The sequence below is a fragment of the Trichosurus vulpecula genome, chromosome 7 (genome assembly GCF_011100635.1).
Source record: "Trichosurus vulpecula isolate mTriVul1 chromosome 7, mTriVul1.pri, whole genome shotgun sequence".
Classification (NCBI taxonomy): Eukaryota; Metazoa; Chordata; class Mammalia; order Diprotodontia; family Phalangeridae; genus Trichosurus; species Trichosurus vulpecula.
Window position 1 is genome coordinate 14,837,283 of NC_050579.1, and position 13,212 is coordinate 14,850,494.

At 56.4% G+C, this 13,212-nt stretch overlaps 1 protein-coding gene across 3 annotated transcripts; it reads left to right on the top strand.

Moving 5' to 3' along the window:
• Positions 1–3,341: 3,341 nt before the first annotated feature.
• AP2M1 (adaptor related protein complex 2 subunit mu 1) lies at positions 3,342–13,194 on the top strand. Of its 3 annotated transcripts, none has more exons than XM_036766989.1 (12): positions 3,342–3,447; positions 6,695–6,811; positions 8,317–8,582; positions 8,884–8,966; positions 9,377–9,382; positions 9,529–9,664; positions 9,750–9,891; positions 10,188–10,307; positions 10,500–10,635; positions 10,723–10,820; positions 11,206–11,317; positions 12,559–12,693. In XM_036766989.1, exons 2-12 carry the CDS (start codon positions 6,738–6,740, stop codon positions 12,691–12,693), a joined length of 1,308 nt encoding a protein of 435 aa, XP_036622884.1. In that variant the 5' UTR covers positions 3,342–3,447; positions 6,695–6,737. The 3 variants fall into 3 exon arrangements, with proteins under 3 accessions (XP_036622884.1, XP_036622885.1, XP_036622886.1); XM_036766990.1 differs by lacking the exon at positions 3,342–3,447 and adding an exon at positions 5,927–5,943; XM_036766991.1 differs by lacking the exon at positions 3,342–3,447 and having other exon boundaries at positions 6,738–6,811; positions 12,559–13,194.
• The last annotated feature ends 18 nt before the right edge of the window (positions 13,195–13,212 follow it).

Consider the following 13,212-nt stretch of genomic DNA (forward strand, 5'->3'; position numbering starts at 1 on the left):
GCCTTCACGGATGGAGGTGTGGGGGAAGGGCAGTCCAGTGGAACACACAGCCCACAAGGAAGAAAGGTTCAGGGTGGATTCGATTCGGAAACGGGCCTTAGTGGGGCCAGAACGTGCTTCTTTCTGATTTCATCTTCTTTCAGCAGCCCCCACCATTCCTCCAGTCTCCCACACCCCAAACTGTGGGGTTATTCCCAATGTTAAATCATGAGGTAGGGGATAGTTCTCTGGACCTGGAATCCCACAGTGGACACTTAGTAGCTACGTGACCCTGGGCCAGTCATCTAACCCATCTGCCTCGCTTTCCTCATTGGTAAAATGAGAGGGCTTGACTGGCCTCCAAGGTTCCTTTCAGCTTTGAATCTATGATCCTATGACTGTGCACCTTCCTCTTGCCTCCAACTCAAGCCTTGTCAAATTCCTGCTCACACTCTTCCTCCCAGCCGTCCCCTTCTCCTCATCCCCACTGCCCCCACTCTAGTGAAGCCCACATTTCTTGATTCCACTCTCCACCTCTTCCAGTTTAGTCTTCCTGCCTGCCTGCCTTCCTGTAGTAGAAGACAGTATCATCTTTATCAAACATAAGTCTGGCCCTCTCTCTTCTCTGCTCACCCCTCTCCCATGGCTCCCTATTGCCAACAGAACCCAGCTCACTGGGCATTCAAGATTCCACCTGGTGTTACCCTAGGTCCCACCACCCCCAACCTGCCCAGTTCCCTTCCCTCTATGTACTCAATGTCAAGCAGGATTCTGGACTGCCCTCGAATGTGCCCTGCCCTCTCCTGCTTCCTGGATGGGGCTTGGCTCACTTCCCACCCCATCTTCAGCTGCTGCTCCTCTAAGCCCAACTTAAATGCCCCGTCTTCCCAGAAGCCTTCCATGGTCCTCCATGTAAGGGATCAGACTTCCCTCCCACTGTCAGTCAACGCTTATGTACTTCAGGGATGTGGCCTGGGGGGTGGGGAATAAGCATTTATAGAGCTCCTACCGTGTGCAAATATGATCTCATTTGATTTTTACAACCGTCCTGAAGGGGCTATTATTATCTCTGCTTTACATTTGAGGAAGCTGAGGCAAACAAGTTAAATGACTGGCTAGGAAGTGTCTGAGGCCAGATCTGAACTCAGGCCATCCTGCCTCCGGGCTCATTGGTGCTACCAACCAGCTGCCTCCGTTGTCTTTGTATGTGACCTATCCCTCCATGAGAGCAGGGGCTGAGGTTTATTTAACCATGAGATCTCCCCTCAATGCCTAGCACAGTGCTCTGCATTCAGCAAGTGCTTAATAAATAAATGTTTGTTGACCTGAATGGAGGTAAGCTTTCAAAGGTAGATGTGGGGTCCCATGGTGGAAGGCTTTGAGTGTCAGGCTAAGGAGAAATGAATGCTTGCAGCCTTTTTTTGGGGGGGGGGAGCTGGCAGGTAGGGGGAGGCTGGGACTGAAACCTGGGCCTTCCTCTCTGCAGCTGCCCTGCAGTGGAATGATCCCTCTGGCTGCATGCTGGTTTTAGCAGCCTGCCTCTGCCTGGGCCCTCTCCCTTGGGTGGCAGACGTCCTTTACTTGGCCATCCTAGGGGGCAGTCTCAGCCTAAGAGATATGGCTTCTCTGGTCCTGGAGAAGCTCGAGAGAACAGACTTCTTTCAGTTCAGTGTGCAAACTACACGGGACTTTGATGTTGGTGGATGGCTCGCTTGGTTTTTTGAAGGAAAGAATCTGGGATTAGACACTCCTTGCTCCAAAAAAGGATTTAGATTTCGGAGCTTCAGTAAGTCCTGCTGAGGTTTAAAAAAAAAAAATCAGGCCAACAACAAACATGTCTTACGTACTTATGTGCCAGGCGCTGGGGATTAAAAATAACAGACGTCCCTGCCCTCAAGAAGCTTCCATTCTATCGGGGGAGACAGTGTGTGTGGTGGGGTGAACAGTCAGGGCACTTGGGCACTCTCTCCCTCTCTCGGCCAAAGTTACCCTAGCTCTAAAGTGATGGTCCCTAGTTAGGGTCCCTACCAGTCCTATGCCTCTAGTGGGCTTTTGTTGGCACGTTAGCCCAGAACTAGAATTACTAGAGGTCTGGAGACCCCTGGTGGCCGGTCAATAAATCATTGGACAAGCATTAATTAAGCATTGCTCAGGCACTCAAGGGAGACAAAACCCCCCAAACAGTCCTTGACCTCCAGGAGATCCCTATGGAAAAACACTAGGCAAGCAGAAAATAATCGATACAAAATACACACAAAGTAATTAGAGGATGCCCAGGAAAGCTGAATCTGGAAGGGAGGAGCTAGGGATGCCAGGGAGAAGAGATGAGGAGGAAGTGCATTTCAGGGAAGAGACACAGCCCATGCAAAGGCCAGGAGGTGGGAAATGGAGTGTCATGATCGAGGAACACCGAGGCGACGCTTTTGGCCTGACCATAAATGCATAAAAGGGAATAATACATCCTAAGGTGGAGAGCTGTGCTGAGCCATGATCCTGAAAGGCTCCACAAGCCAACCAGAGTTGCCCTACAGGCAAGAGGGAGCCCCTGGAGCTTCATGAGCAGGGGAGTAACTTGGTACAAGTTCACTTTAGGGATCTGAGGTCTGGAAAAGTTTATCCTTTGTGCCTGGGTAGGTTCAGGAGGAAAGCCTGACCGTCAGGACAGAGCCTGGGAGGTGTAGCACCGTACACGGGCACTCCGGGGCTGTGTTCACCTGTAAAACGGGAGGGTTGGGCTCGGATGGCCCGAGTTTCCTTCCACTTCCAAATCCACGAGCCTTGGGTTTTTTTTTGTTGTTGTTCTTTTTTGAGGCCCGAGAAGGGGATTTGAAATGAAAGGACCTGGGTTTGAATTCTGCGTTGGATGTTCCCTGCGTGACCTTGGGCAATCAATCAACAAGCATTTTATCAGGCATCCACTAGGTGACAGGCACTTCGTATTTCTGGGCCTCGGTTTCCTCATCTGTGAAATAAGGGCAGGACTCCGACAGCCTCCAGCCCTAAGCCCCGGATCTATGACCTCTAAAGCTCCTTCGAGCTCTGAATCCAAGCTCCTATGGGAGCTAGAAAGGGACGCACACCGACTACACTTCCCAGCAAGCTCCGTGGGAAAACGGAGCGAAGCATGCTGGGAGACTTTTCCCGAGGGAGGCGAGGTTGGAGAGGGAAGGGCTCCCTGAGCCTGCTGGGAGCTGTAGTGCGGCGCGGCCTGCGCATGCCCGGCGCCGGGGCCGAGGCGCCCGACGGGAGTTGTAGTCTGAGGGGGACTGGCGCGCGTGCGCAGTAGGCCTAGCCGGGCGGGGCAGGCAGGCCGGGGCGGAGCCGGCACTGCGGTGAAAGCTGAGGCCGCGGGCGGGGGGCGGGCGGACATCTTGGGAGCGGTGGCGGCGGCGGCGGCGGCGGAGCCGGACACTCTCACGGATTGACTGGCCGAGTGACCGACTGACGGACGGGCCGCGGCGGCGCCTGGTGAGCAGGGGCGCGGTGGTGATCGATGGATGCTCCGGGGCGCCGCGGGGAAGGGGGTGGGGAGGCAGGCCTGGACTCGACCCCACCCGAGACCCCCCCCCCCGGACACCATCCCCCCAGGACGCCCACCCCCCGAACAGGGATCTCAGGTCACCCCCTCCAACCCTCCACCCCGAGGGTCCCCGGGACCCCCCCCTCCAGACCTGGGCTGAGCCCTCTGGCACAAGGACACCGAGGACCCCCCCAGGTAACGCCTCCGTTGTCTCCGGGCTGGGATTCCCCGCCCCCCCCCCCCCAGCTGCGCTGTCCCTGCCCAGCCCCCCACCTCCCCCATTCCGGGACCACGACCTCCAGGACGACCCCGCCCTTTCACCCCCCGCCCCCGGGAGCCCATTGATTAAGACTGCCCCCTGCCCCGCTCCACCCGTAGCTCCCGTGGTTAGGAGCCCCAACACCTCCCCTCCTCTTCCCTGTAGGCAGCCGCCCTTCCCCCCAGGACAGACCCCCTTCCCTGCTGTACCCCGGGGGCACTGTGAGACAGCTGAGACCGCCCTGGATTTGGAGGTCCTGGGTGTGAATCTTGCCTCTGCTACTTACTAGCTTTGTGACTTAGGGCAAGTCACTTTTCCTCTCTGGTGTTAAGGCTCCGTCTTAGTTAAAAATGAAATCACTTTCAAGGCCCCTTCCAGCTACAAACCTAGAACCCTGTGTTCCCTCCCCTTGCACAACAGCCCAACCCCCTCCACAGCCCCTTGCCCTAGGGCTGGCCCTTTGGGGACAGAGACCCACCGGCTGTGTGTGGAAGGACCCTGCCCTCCCCTCCCCCCTTCTTTCAGGAGGGAGCCATTGTCTCCCGTTTCCTGGCCCACACCAGGCCTCCCCCATGGGAATTCACCCCTCTAGCTCTGGAGCACACGGCTCCTTCCTGTGCCCTTTGCCTGTACCTTCACCAGAAGGGGCTCCTCTCTGCCCCACCCCCACAGCTGTGGGGCTGATGCCCTTTTCCAAGGGAGATGCCACCTTGCCGTGGCCTTCCCTGATCTCTCTTCCCCCCCAGGACAGATACTCCCAACCCCATCCCTGCCAGGAAAGACTTCCCTCTGCTGTGCCCTGACCTCTGCCTCGCTCTCCCCCGGCCTGTGACTGATCTGCATCTCCCCTCCTCCCATTCGAAAACCCTAAGGCTGGTAGTGAAGGAGCCCTTCCCCCCAGGACCCTTCCTTCTACCTGCTTCATTCTCCATCCCCCAGACCACCCTGGCTGTCACAACTGCCCCTCTCTCCCCAACTCCCCACATTGCGGGGCTCCCACTGACATTTCCAGGACCAAAGGCCTACCCCACCCCAGTCCTTCTAGGAGAAGGCTCTGATAAGCCAGGACCCTATCATCCTTACAAAGCCTCTGCTTCCCCTTCTCCTGCCTCCCCCGCCGCCTCCTTCCCATCCCAGGCCTTGCTTTCCTCCCAGCTGCTCAGGGGACATACCCACTCTCTGCCCTAACCCCCCTTCCCTGCTCACTCCCCACCGTTGCCTTCCAGGGCAGTTCTCTTCTCGCCTTTCCCTTTCCTACCGAATTTACCCTCTCTGCCTGTATCTCCATTGATGAAGGTCCTTTTCCCTGATCAGATCTTGGGCCCTCTCCAGTTTCTCTCTCCCTCCAGGGAACTGACCCCACCCACCCTCTAGGACAGGGCTCTTCTTCCCCTTAGCGAAAGACAGAGGTTCAATCTGGGTTGTCCTCTCCTTTTCAGACAAGAGCCCTGTCCTCTTCCCCCCTCCCCCTCCCCACAAAGTTCAGTCCTCTTCAGAGGGATCCATCCCCTCCACCCCCCCCCACACATACACATACACACGCTCCCACTCTTCCGGATTTCCTGGAAGAGTCCCCTGCCCGTTCCTGCCCTGTCCATTTTCAAGAAGGGAACTTCCTCCAGGCCTCTATCCCCCTTCCCCCCTCCCCCATTCTGCTCAGAATCTGCCCATGTCATGCCTTTCTGAGGCAGTTGTGGGTTCTTGGGGCGAGGCTGAAATCTGTCATCTTTCCTCTCCCTTCCTTAAGCAAACCCTTGGGGTTGGCTCCTCTCTACCCCAGAATGCTGGGCTCAGAGCTGCCACTCGATCCTGGCCTCACCTCCCTTTGCTGTAGGGAGCATCATCCCACTCTGGCTCTTTTGTTCACCATTATAGGCCTGAACCCCTTTTTCCACAGTGTACCCTGGGCCATTTAGAAGGCAGCTGAGAAGTCTGGTGGGGCACGGGAGAAGTAACCAATGCCAGGCTTAATCCCAGAGAGGAGGCCCTTCCTTAAATTGACAGGATTGTAGGCCCTTTCTGTAAGCAGCAAGGACCCAGAAACCATCCGAGGAATCATAGCATTTTAGGACCAGCCTCACGAATAGCAAGCCCAATTCAGCCCTCTCATTTTACAGGTTAAGAAACTGAAGCCCAAAAGGTGACTAGCTCGAGGTCACCCAGCTGCAGCAGCGGGTGGCTCATAGTAAGTGGGGACTTGTCAGGTACAAGCACTCTGGCCTCCTTAGCCCCATCTGAGCTACAGACTTTGTGCTTTCCCTCCTCAGCCCTTGGAAACTAGAGAGCTGCTGGGTGAGCTGTTAGCACTAATAAGCTTCTTAAGTTGCTGGTGTGTTTGGGGCCTCACCCCGAGGCCACAGTCCCTCTGCCTGGCCAGCCTCTCTAATCTTCCCTGCCCACTCCTATCAGACACTCCCACGGCCCTGGCTGGGTCTTGGGACAGGGGCGAGGCACGTTCATGGCAAAGGAGATTCCTTGTTCATCTCCCCCTCCCCCCCCCAACTGCTCCCCCTGAGAAAGTGGGGCATGGAGGGGCTGGTGCCAGGTTGAGGGCCTTGGGGCCTTTTCAGCGACTCAGGGCTGCAGGTGCCCCAAGGGGAACCTGGGAGAGGGGTATGAGGTAACTGTCCATCCTGGTGAGGCTGGCTGGATGTGCCAGCTCTTCTCTCCTGTGGGCCTAAGTGTTAGAGATGAGGGCACTGAGATGTTGGGGGAGAGGGTCACACTGGTAGCAAGGATCAGGCAGCCTTCTTCCCCTACACCTTCCCCTGGTTGTGGCACCCTGCTTCCTCCCTCTCTCTGTGCTCCCCATACCTCTCTTAATCTTTGGGTGAGGCAGATGAGCCTCAAGTGCTAGCCCGCTGGGCGCCTGCAGCCCTGAGTGGAGTCCCAGGGGTCTCTGGGCCTGGGCCTCACCTTCTCATCTTCTTCCCTAGGTCTGTTCTCAGAGCCATGGGCAGAGGAGACTGAGTCGCCACCATGATCGGAGGGCTTTTCATCTACAACCACAAGGGGGAGGTGCTCATCTCCCGGGTCTACCGAGACGACATCGGGTACGTGTCTCTCTGGTGGTCTGTGCATGCCCCCACCCACAGAACATGTTTTGAAGCTCGCATGCCCCCAGCTAGGAATCTTCTTTGGGCTCCCTCAAAGAGCCAGGCAGGAGGGCATGTAAAGCATGGAGCCTGGGCCTAGTGTGGGAATGGCCAGGTTGGGGCAGCCAGGACACCTACTGGGCACTTCCATTGCTTTGCGAGAGCTTGGCCAAAGCACTCCGGGCCTGCTTGGCAAGGCCTTGGCAGAGCCTGGCTGCCTGCTGGGGGCTGGGAGAGCCATCGAGTCCTGTCCAGAGAGGGGAGGTCACCTGCCTGAGGTCACTCAGCTAACAGGCAGAGAGGAAAGAACCCTGAATTTGGAGTCTTGGGACTAGAGTTCCAGGCCTGTCTATGTGACCTTGGGCAGGTCACCTGCCATCTCTTAGTTTCTGTAAGAATGAGGGAGGTTGGCTGGACTGGATGACCCCAAGGGCCTTTCCAGTCACTGACTCCATGGCTCAAGCAGTCCCATTAGAGGGATCCCCCAAGACTGCAGAGCTGCTTTCCCCTCCCTCCCATTCTACCCCCACCCCGCTGCTCGGAGCTGGATTCTTCTCTGGCCTCTTCTTCTTGCCCCAGCCCAGGGCTAGGCTCCTCAGACATGGCAGACTCAGTGCACCTGAGGCGGCTGGGGGCCGGAGCTGCTGGGCAGAGGTGGGAGGGCAGCCTCTGCCTCAAGGAGAATGGCATTTGTTGTGCCCTCCGAAGGACTTGCTGCCCGCTGGGGCTTTGCTGGGCCTCCTCTTCCCTCTGTCACCCAGGGCCTGAGCCTGAGCCATGGGCTTCCTCTGTCTGTGTGTCCGTGTGTCCATGTGTCTGTCTAACCCTTTCTCTCCTTGCTGTCACTGTTCTCCTCGCTGGCATCATTTTTCTCATCCCATCTCATTGGCTGCCATAGCAATAGGTAAGCGGCCTGCCAGCTGCAGCCTTTGGCATAGGTGGGCATGGGGCATCTTGCCCACAACCCTGATTTTTGACCTCCCTCTTCCCCCCTTACCCTTCACTTGCCCAGGAATCCAATCCTGATCAGGTTTGGGCAGTTCCAGTCCCTGCTGAACAGTTCTGGGTTCCCTTTCCGCACCCCTGAGAATGGGCCACCTCCTTGGCCCTTTGGGGGCTGGCTAGCAGTCATTCAGAATGTTTATCTGGCTCCTCAAGTTTAGTGTCGTGGGCAGTTGAAGGCCTGTTTCCCTAGGGAGATGCAGCCAATGTTGAGGAGGAGACTGAGGCCCAGGTCTGGCAGCCAGTCACTAACTCTTAGTCCTCCCCAGAGGGTGTTCTCTCTTTCCTGGTCCCTGGCAGCTGGTCATCCCACATACCTTTTCAGCTTGACCTTGACCCCCAGCAAGAAGGGAGGCTGCTCCTGTAAGGGAGGGCCGGGTGGGGGGGGGTAGCAGCTGGGGGTGTCCCCCCAGCGGACTTTCTCCGCTACACCCTGAGCAGCCTATGTGTCCCCCCTCCAGGCGGAATGCTGTGGATGCTTTCCGCGTCAACGTGATTCACGCCCGGCAGCAGGTGCGCTCCCCTGTCACCAACATTGCCCGCACCAGCTTCTTCCATGTCAAGCGTTCCAACATCTGGCTGGCAGCCGTCACCAAGCAAAATGTCAATGCCGCCATGGTCTTTGAGTTCCTGTATAAGATGTGTGATGTCATGGCCGCCTACTTCGGCAAGATCAGTGAGGAGAACATCAAGAACAACTTTGTGCTCATCTACGAGCTGCTGGATGGTGAGGGGGGCTCTGAGGGGGGTGGCACCTCCCTTGGGGGACAGGTCCCAGGATGCCCTGCAGATTCCTTCCCCCCCCCCCGGCCCCCCTACCAGCCATGCTGCTCCCTCTGCTCGCAGCTGTCTGCATTTTGATGACATTTCTTTGTAAAAGTTAAAAACCTAAAGATAGAGCTGTCAAGCTGGTGCCTCTTGGCTTAGCTCTGGGGAGCTCCGGCTCTGCCAGCTAAAGAGCAAGCTCTTCCCAGCCCTGCCTCAGAGAGGGTAGCCTCTTGCCACTGACAGCCCTCTTCCCCCTGCAGAGATCCTGGACTTCGGCTACCCACAGAACTCGGAGACAGGCGCTTTGAAAACGTTCATCACCCAGCAGGGCATTAAGAGCCAGGTACCAGAGCCTTGGCAGGGCTTGGTCATGTGCCCTGATGGGAAGGACAGGGCCTTTGGGCCCTGTTGCCATGGTTACTGACTCTTCTCAGAGATGCCGCTGGGCCTTCTCCCAGCTGGAGATCAGCTGAGTCTGCATCCCTGTTTTGAGGAATTTAGCTCTAGCTCTTTGCTTCCTGGTAGGGGGAGGGGAAGAGGAAGCAAAGCCCTTTGGGGGGGGCTGGGGGAGGGGAAGGGTAGAGTTGCTTTGCCTGGGATCCCTTTGATTTTCTTCTGTGACTTGGTCTGGGGGCCCCAGGATGGGTGGGGGGGCCTGGGCCTGACTTGCTGTTCTTCCTTCCTCTTCTCTTCTCCCCTGTTCCGATGCTGACTCTTCTGGCTCCCTTCCTCTTCCCTGTGGCATTTCTTCAGCATCAGGTAGGCTGGTGCCTCAGTTCCCTTCTCTCCAGGCTCCTCCCTGGATTTGGGAGGCTGGGCGGGCAGGATTCAAGGGGAACTCAGAAGGGTGGGGAGTGGGAGCTCTTGGTGAGTGTCCTGTGACCTTCCCAATCCCCTCCATCCAGACAAAGGAAGAACAGTCTCAGATCACCAGCCAGGTAACAGGGCAGATCGGTTGGCGGCGTGAGGGCATCAAATATCGTCGGAATGAGCTTTTCCTGGATGTGCTTGAGAGCGTCAACTTGCTCATGTCTCCTCAAGGTGAGAGGGTTGGGCCTCACATGGGAGCCCTGGCAGGGCCCTTTGCTCGGACAGCCTGCCTGACTCTCCTGTCCTCCTTCCCCAGGGCAGGTGCTCAGTGCTCACGTGTCTGGCCGGGTGGTGATGAAGAGCTATCTGAGCGGCATGCCCGAGTGCAAGTTCGGGATGAACGATAAGATTGTCATTGAGAAGCAGGGCAAGGGCACAGCTGATGAGACGGGCAAGAGGTAGGCAGATACCCTTGAGGTGCGAGGGAGGCTCTTGGTGTGGAGGGGAGGCTTGGCCCCAGTGTTCCTCTCTGTCTTGCTCTGGGCCTCAGCAGAGCCTTGGCCCAGGGAGCCCGGTTCTCGGGCAGCTTCCCCCCAGCTGAATAGGGCCGGCCTTTTCCAGACTCACCTCGTGTGAGCTCCGACCCAGCTTCCTCAGGGGGCTTGTCTCTCTCCCCGAAAAAACCTGATTAGGCCAGAAGAGCTCTGGCCCTGTCTCCCCCTTCTCTCACTCATGCCTCTGCTTCTGCCTGCAGTGGGAAGCAGTCCATCGCCATAGATGACTGCACCTTCCACCAGTGTGTGAGACTCAGCAAGTTTGACTCTGAACGAAGCATCAGTTTCATCCCCCCAGATGGAGAGTTTGAGCTTATGAGGCAAGTATGGCAGAGTGGGGTGGGGATACCCCTGGGCCTCGGGGCGCAGGGTGGGAATCTAACCCCACCACCACCCAGCCTCGGGGTGCAGGGTGGGGATCTAACCTCCCCTTGCCCCAACCTCAGAGTGCAGGGTAGGGATCCCCCTGGGCCACTGCCGCTCCATCACTGTCCTGCCCCTTCTTTCTCCAGGTACCGAACCACCAAGGACATCATCCTTCCCTTCCGAGTGATCCCCCTGGTGCGGGAGGTGGGACGGACCAAACTGGAGGTCAAAGTTGTCATTAAGTCCAACTTCAAACCTTCCTTGCTGGCCCAGAAAATCGAGGTGCAGGAAGGGGGCTGGGAGGGAGTTGGGGAGGAGGGAATGCTCATGCCAACTTGGGGCTGTCAGTGATGGGCTCATGAATTCTAGGTCCGGATCCCAACACCGCTGAACACAAGTGGAGTTCAAGTGATCTGCATGAAGGGAAAAGCCAAGTACAAGGCCAGTGAGAACGCCATCGTGTGGAAGTGAGTTGGGCGGGGGGAACCTGGGGGGCTGATACACATCGGCTCCTTTGAACTCCCCTCAGACCCCAGCATGAGAGCTCCTCCCTTGGGATGGTCTCATCCCAAAAACACCTTAAAGTTCTAGCTTGTATTTGGGCATTCATCTGCAGATATCTCTGCAAGGTAAACAGAGGTGATATTATGCCTTCTTGACAGATAAGGTGGTTGAGGCCCAAAGACATCAAGTGTGGAAACCCCCAAAGGCCTGGCCTCCAGTCTGGAGCCATCCTTTGAACTCTCCTTGCCTCCTCTGCCGGTTTGTTCACCTTAACCTTTGACCTCTAGCCCTCTAGAGGCTCCTCCAGAGTGCAGGGTTAAAGTAGCCACCTCTGCCTCTATGCCCTAGGATCAAGCGCATGGCGGGAATGAAGGAATCACAGATTAGCGCGGAGATTGAGCTGCTGCCAACCAATGACAAGAAGAAATGGGCTCGGCCTCCTATCTCCATGAACTTTGAGGTGAGATCCTTAGGAAGCCAATGGCTCTGGCTCAGAGGTGGGGAACCTGTGGCCTCAAGGCCACATGTGGTCCTCTAGGGCTTCAAGTGCAACCTTTTGACTGAATCCAAACTTCACAGAACAAATTCCCATAATAGAAGGATTTGTTCTATAAAACTTGGGCTCAGTCAGAAAGCCATACCCGAGGACCTAGAAGGCCACATGGCCTCAAGGCCACAAGTTCCCCATACCTGGTGGCTGATCTCAAGGCGCTACCTCATCCAGCCCAACTTTTGGAGGGGAGGAAATGGAGGCCCAGCTAAAGCCAGTTGTAGGCAGAACCAGGACAAGAACGGACCCAGAAGACCATATTCTTTAATGCTAGTGTTTCACAATGTAATACATTCTTAGAGCTCACATATGGTGGTCTGGGGCAGGGATTTAGAATACTCTAAGAATAAGAGATGGGGAGCAAAAAAAAATTTAAGCCTAATTTTGGTACCGAAAAAATTGCCACAAATAATGAGGATTTTTGTTACATCACTTGGTCTTAATATCTTAGAAAGAAATGCCCCCATGTTGGGGTTCTGTAGGAATTCAGCAGTAGCCAGGCCTCAGGCAGCCCTGGGCTGCAGCTTTGCTGGCCAGGAATTTCAGACTCACTTTGCCAATTGCCCTTCAAGTTGGGATCCTCCTGACTTCTCTCTGCTCACGAGCTTTGGAAAAACTTAATTTAGGTCAGCCTTGAATTGTGCATCTAGGCTCTGGGGGGAAAACAGTGGGTGAAAATACCTTTTCTCTTGGTACCTGAAATCCTTGCTAAGCCTGCCTGGCACATCTCCTCGGTGCCTGGCTCGGTAATGAGGCCCATGTAGGTAAGGAGGGATTCATTTGATCAGCATTTACTAAGATGGTGCTGAGCACCTCCAACCCCCAGCTCCAAATCCTCATCCTATTTTGGGCCAAGCCCTTTTCTTGCACAGGAGCATGCACACACATATACCCTCAGTCCATGATCTTGAATCTACATTCTGCTGGGGGAGTAGGGAAGACCATGCATGTGCACAGAATGCTAGAATCAGAGGGTGAGAGGTCTCACCAATGGCAACATCAAGAAGGGCCTCCAGGAGGAGGGGCGCTGGGGCTGAGCCTTGAAGGGAGAGTGTTGCAGGCCTCCTATGCAGGAAGGAAGGGCTGCCCATCTTTCTCTAGGGAGTGCTGGAATGGAGTGGGAGGCCCCCCCTGACTTTCTCCTTCTCCAGGTACCGTTTGCACCCTCTGGCCTGAAGGTGCGATACTTAAAGGTGTTTGAACCCAAGCTGAACTACAGCGACCACGATGTCATCAAATGGGTGCGCTACATCGGCCGCAGTGGCATCTATGAAACCCGCTGCTAGCTGCCCCGCCATGGTCTCACGAAATCTTCACCAACCTGGGTGCCCCCTGGGGAGGAGCCAGGCTGGGCTGTCTGCCCCAACTCCTCCCTATTGGTGTCTCCTCTTTCCTGCACCGCTGCACACCCCCTGCACAAGCCCCTAGACTAGGTCTGGACCGACCCTACCATGAAGGGGATGAAGTGGCCCTTAGGCCCCAAAGTTCCCCCAACCCTCATTTTGTCCGTCCCAGCCCAGCTCTGGGCTCTGTTTGAGTTTTGTGACCAAAGCCAGGCCAGGGTCTCTTGGGTGGCTGGGCCTCTGACCCTCTCCCAGGGGTGGAGGGGGGTGGGGCCCGGCTGCCAGAGCCCCTAGCCTCTGCACCTCCCTGAAAGGCCAGTAACTGCCTCCTGCCCCCTCCTCCCCCCTTCAGCCCCTTGCTTTGGGATAGTGTGAGCTCCATTTTGTACACGTGTGACTTGTCCAGTTATCAACCCAATAAATTCTGTAGAGCAGAGGCTCCAAGCCCAGTGTCTGGGAACT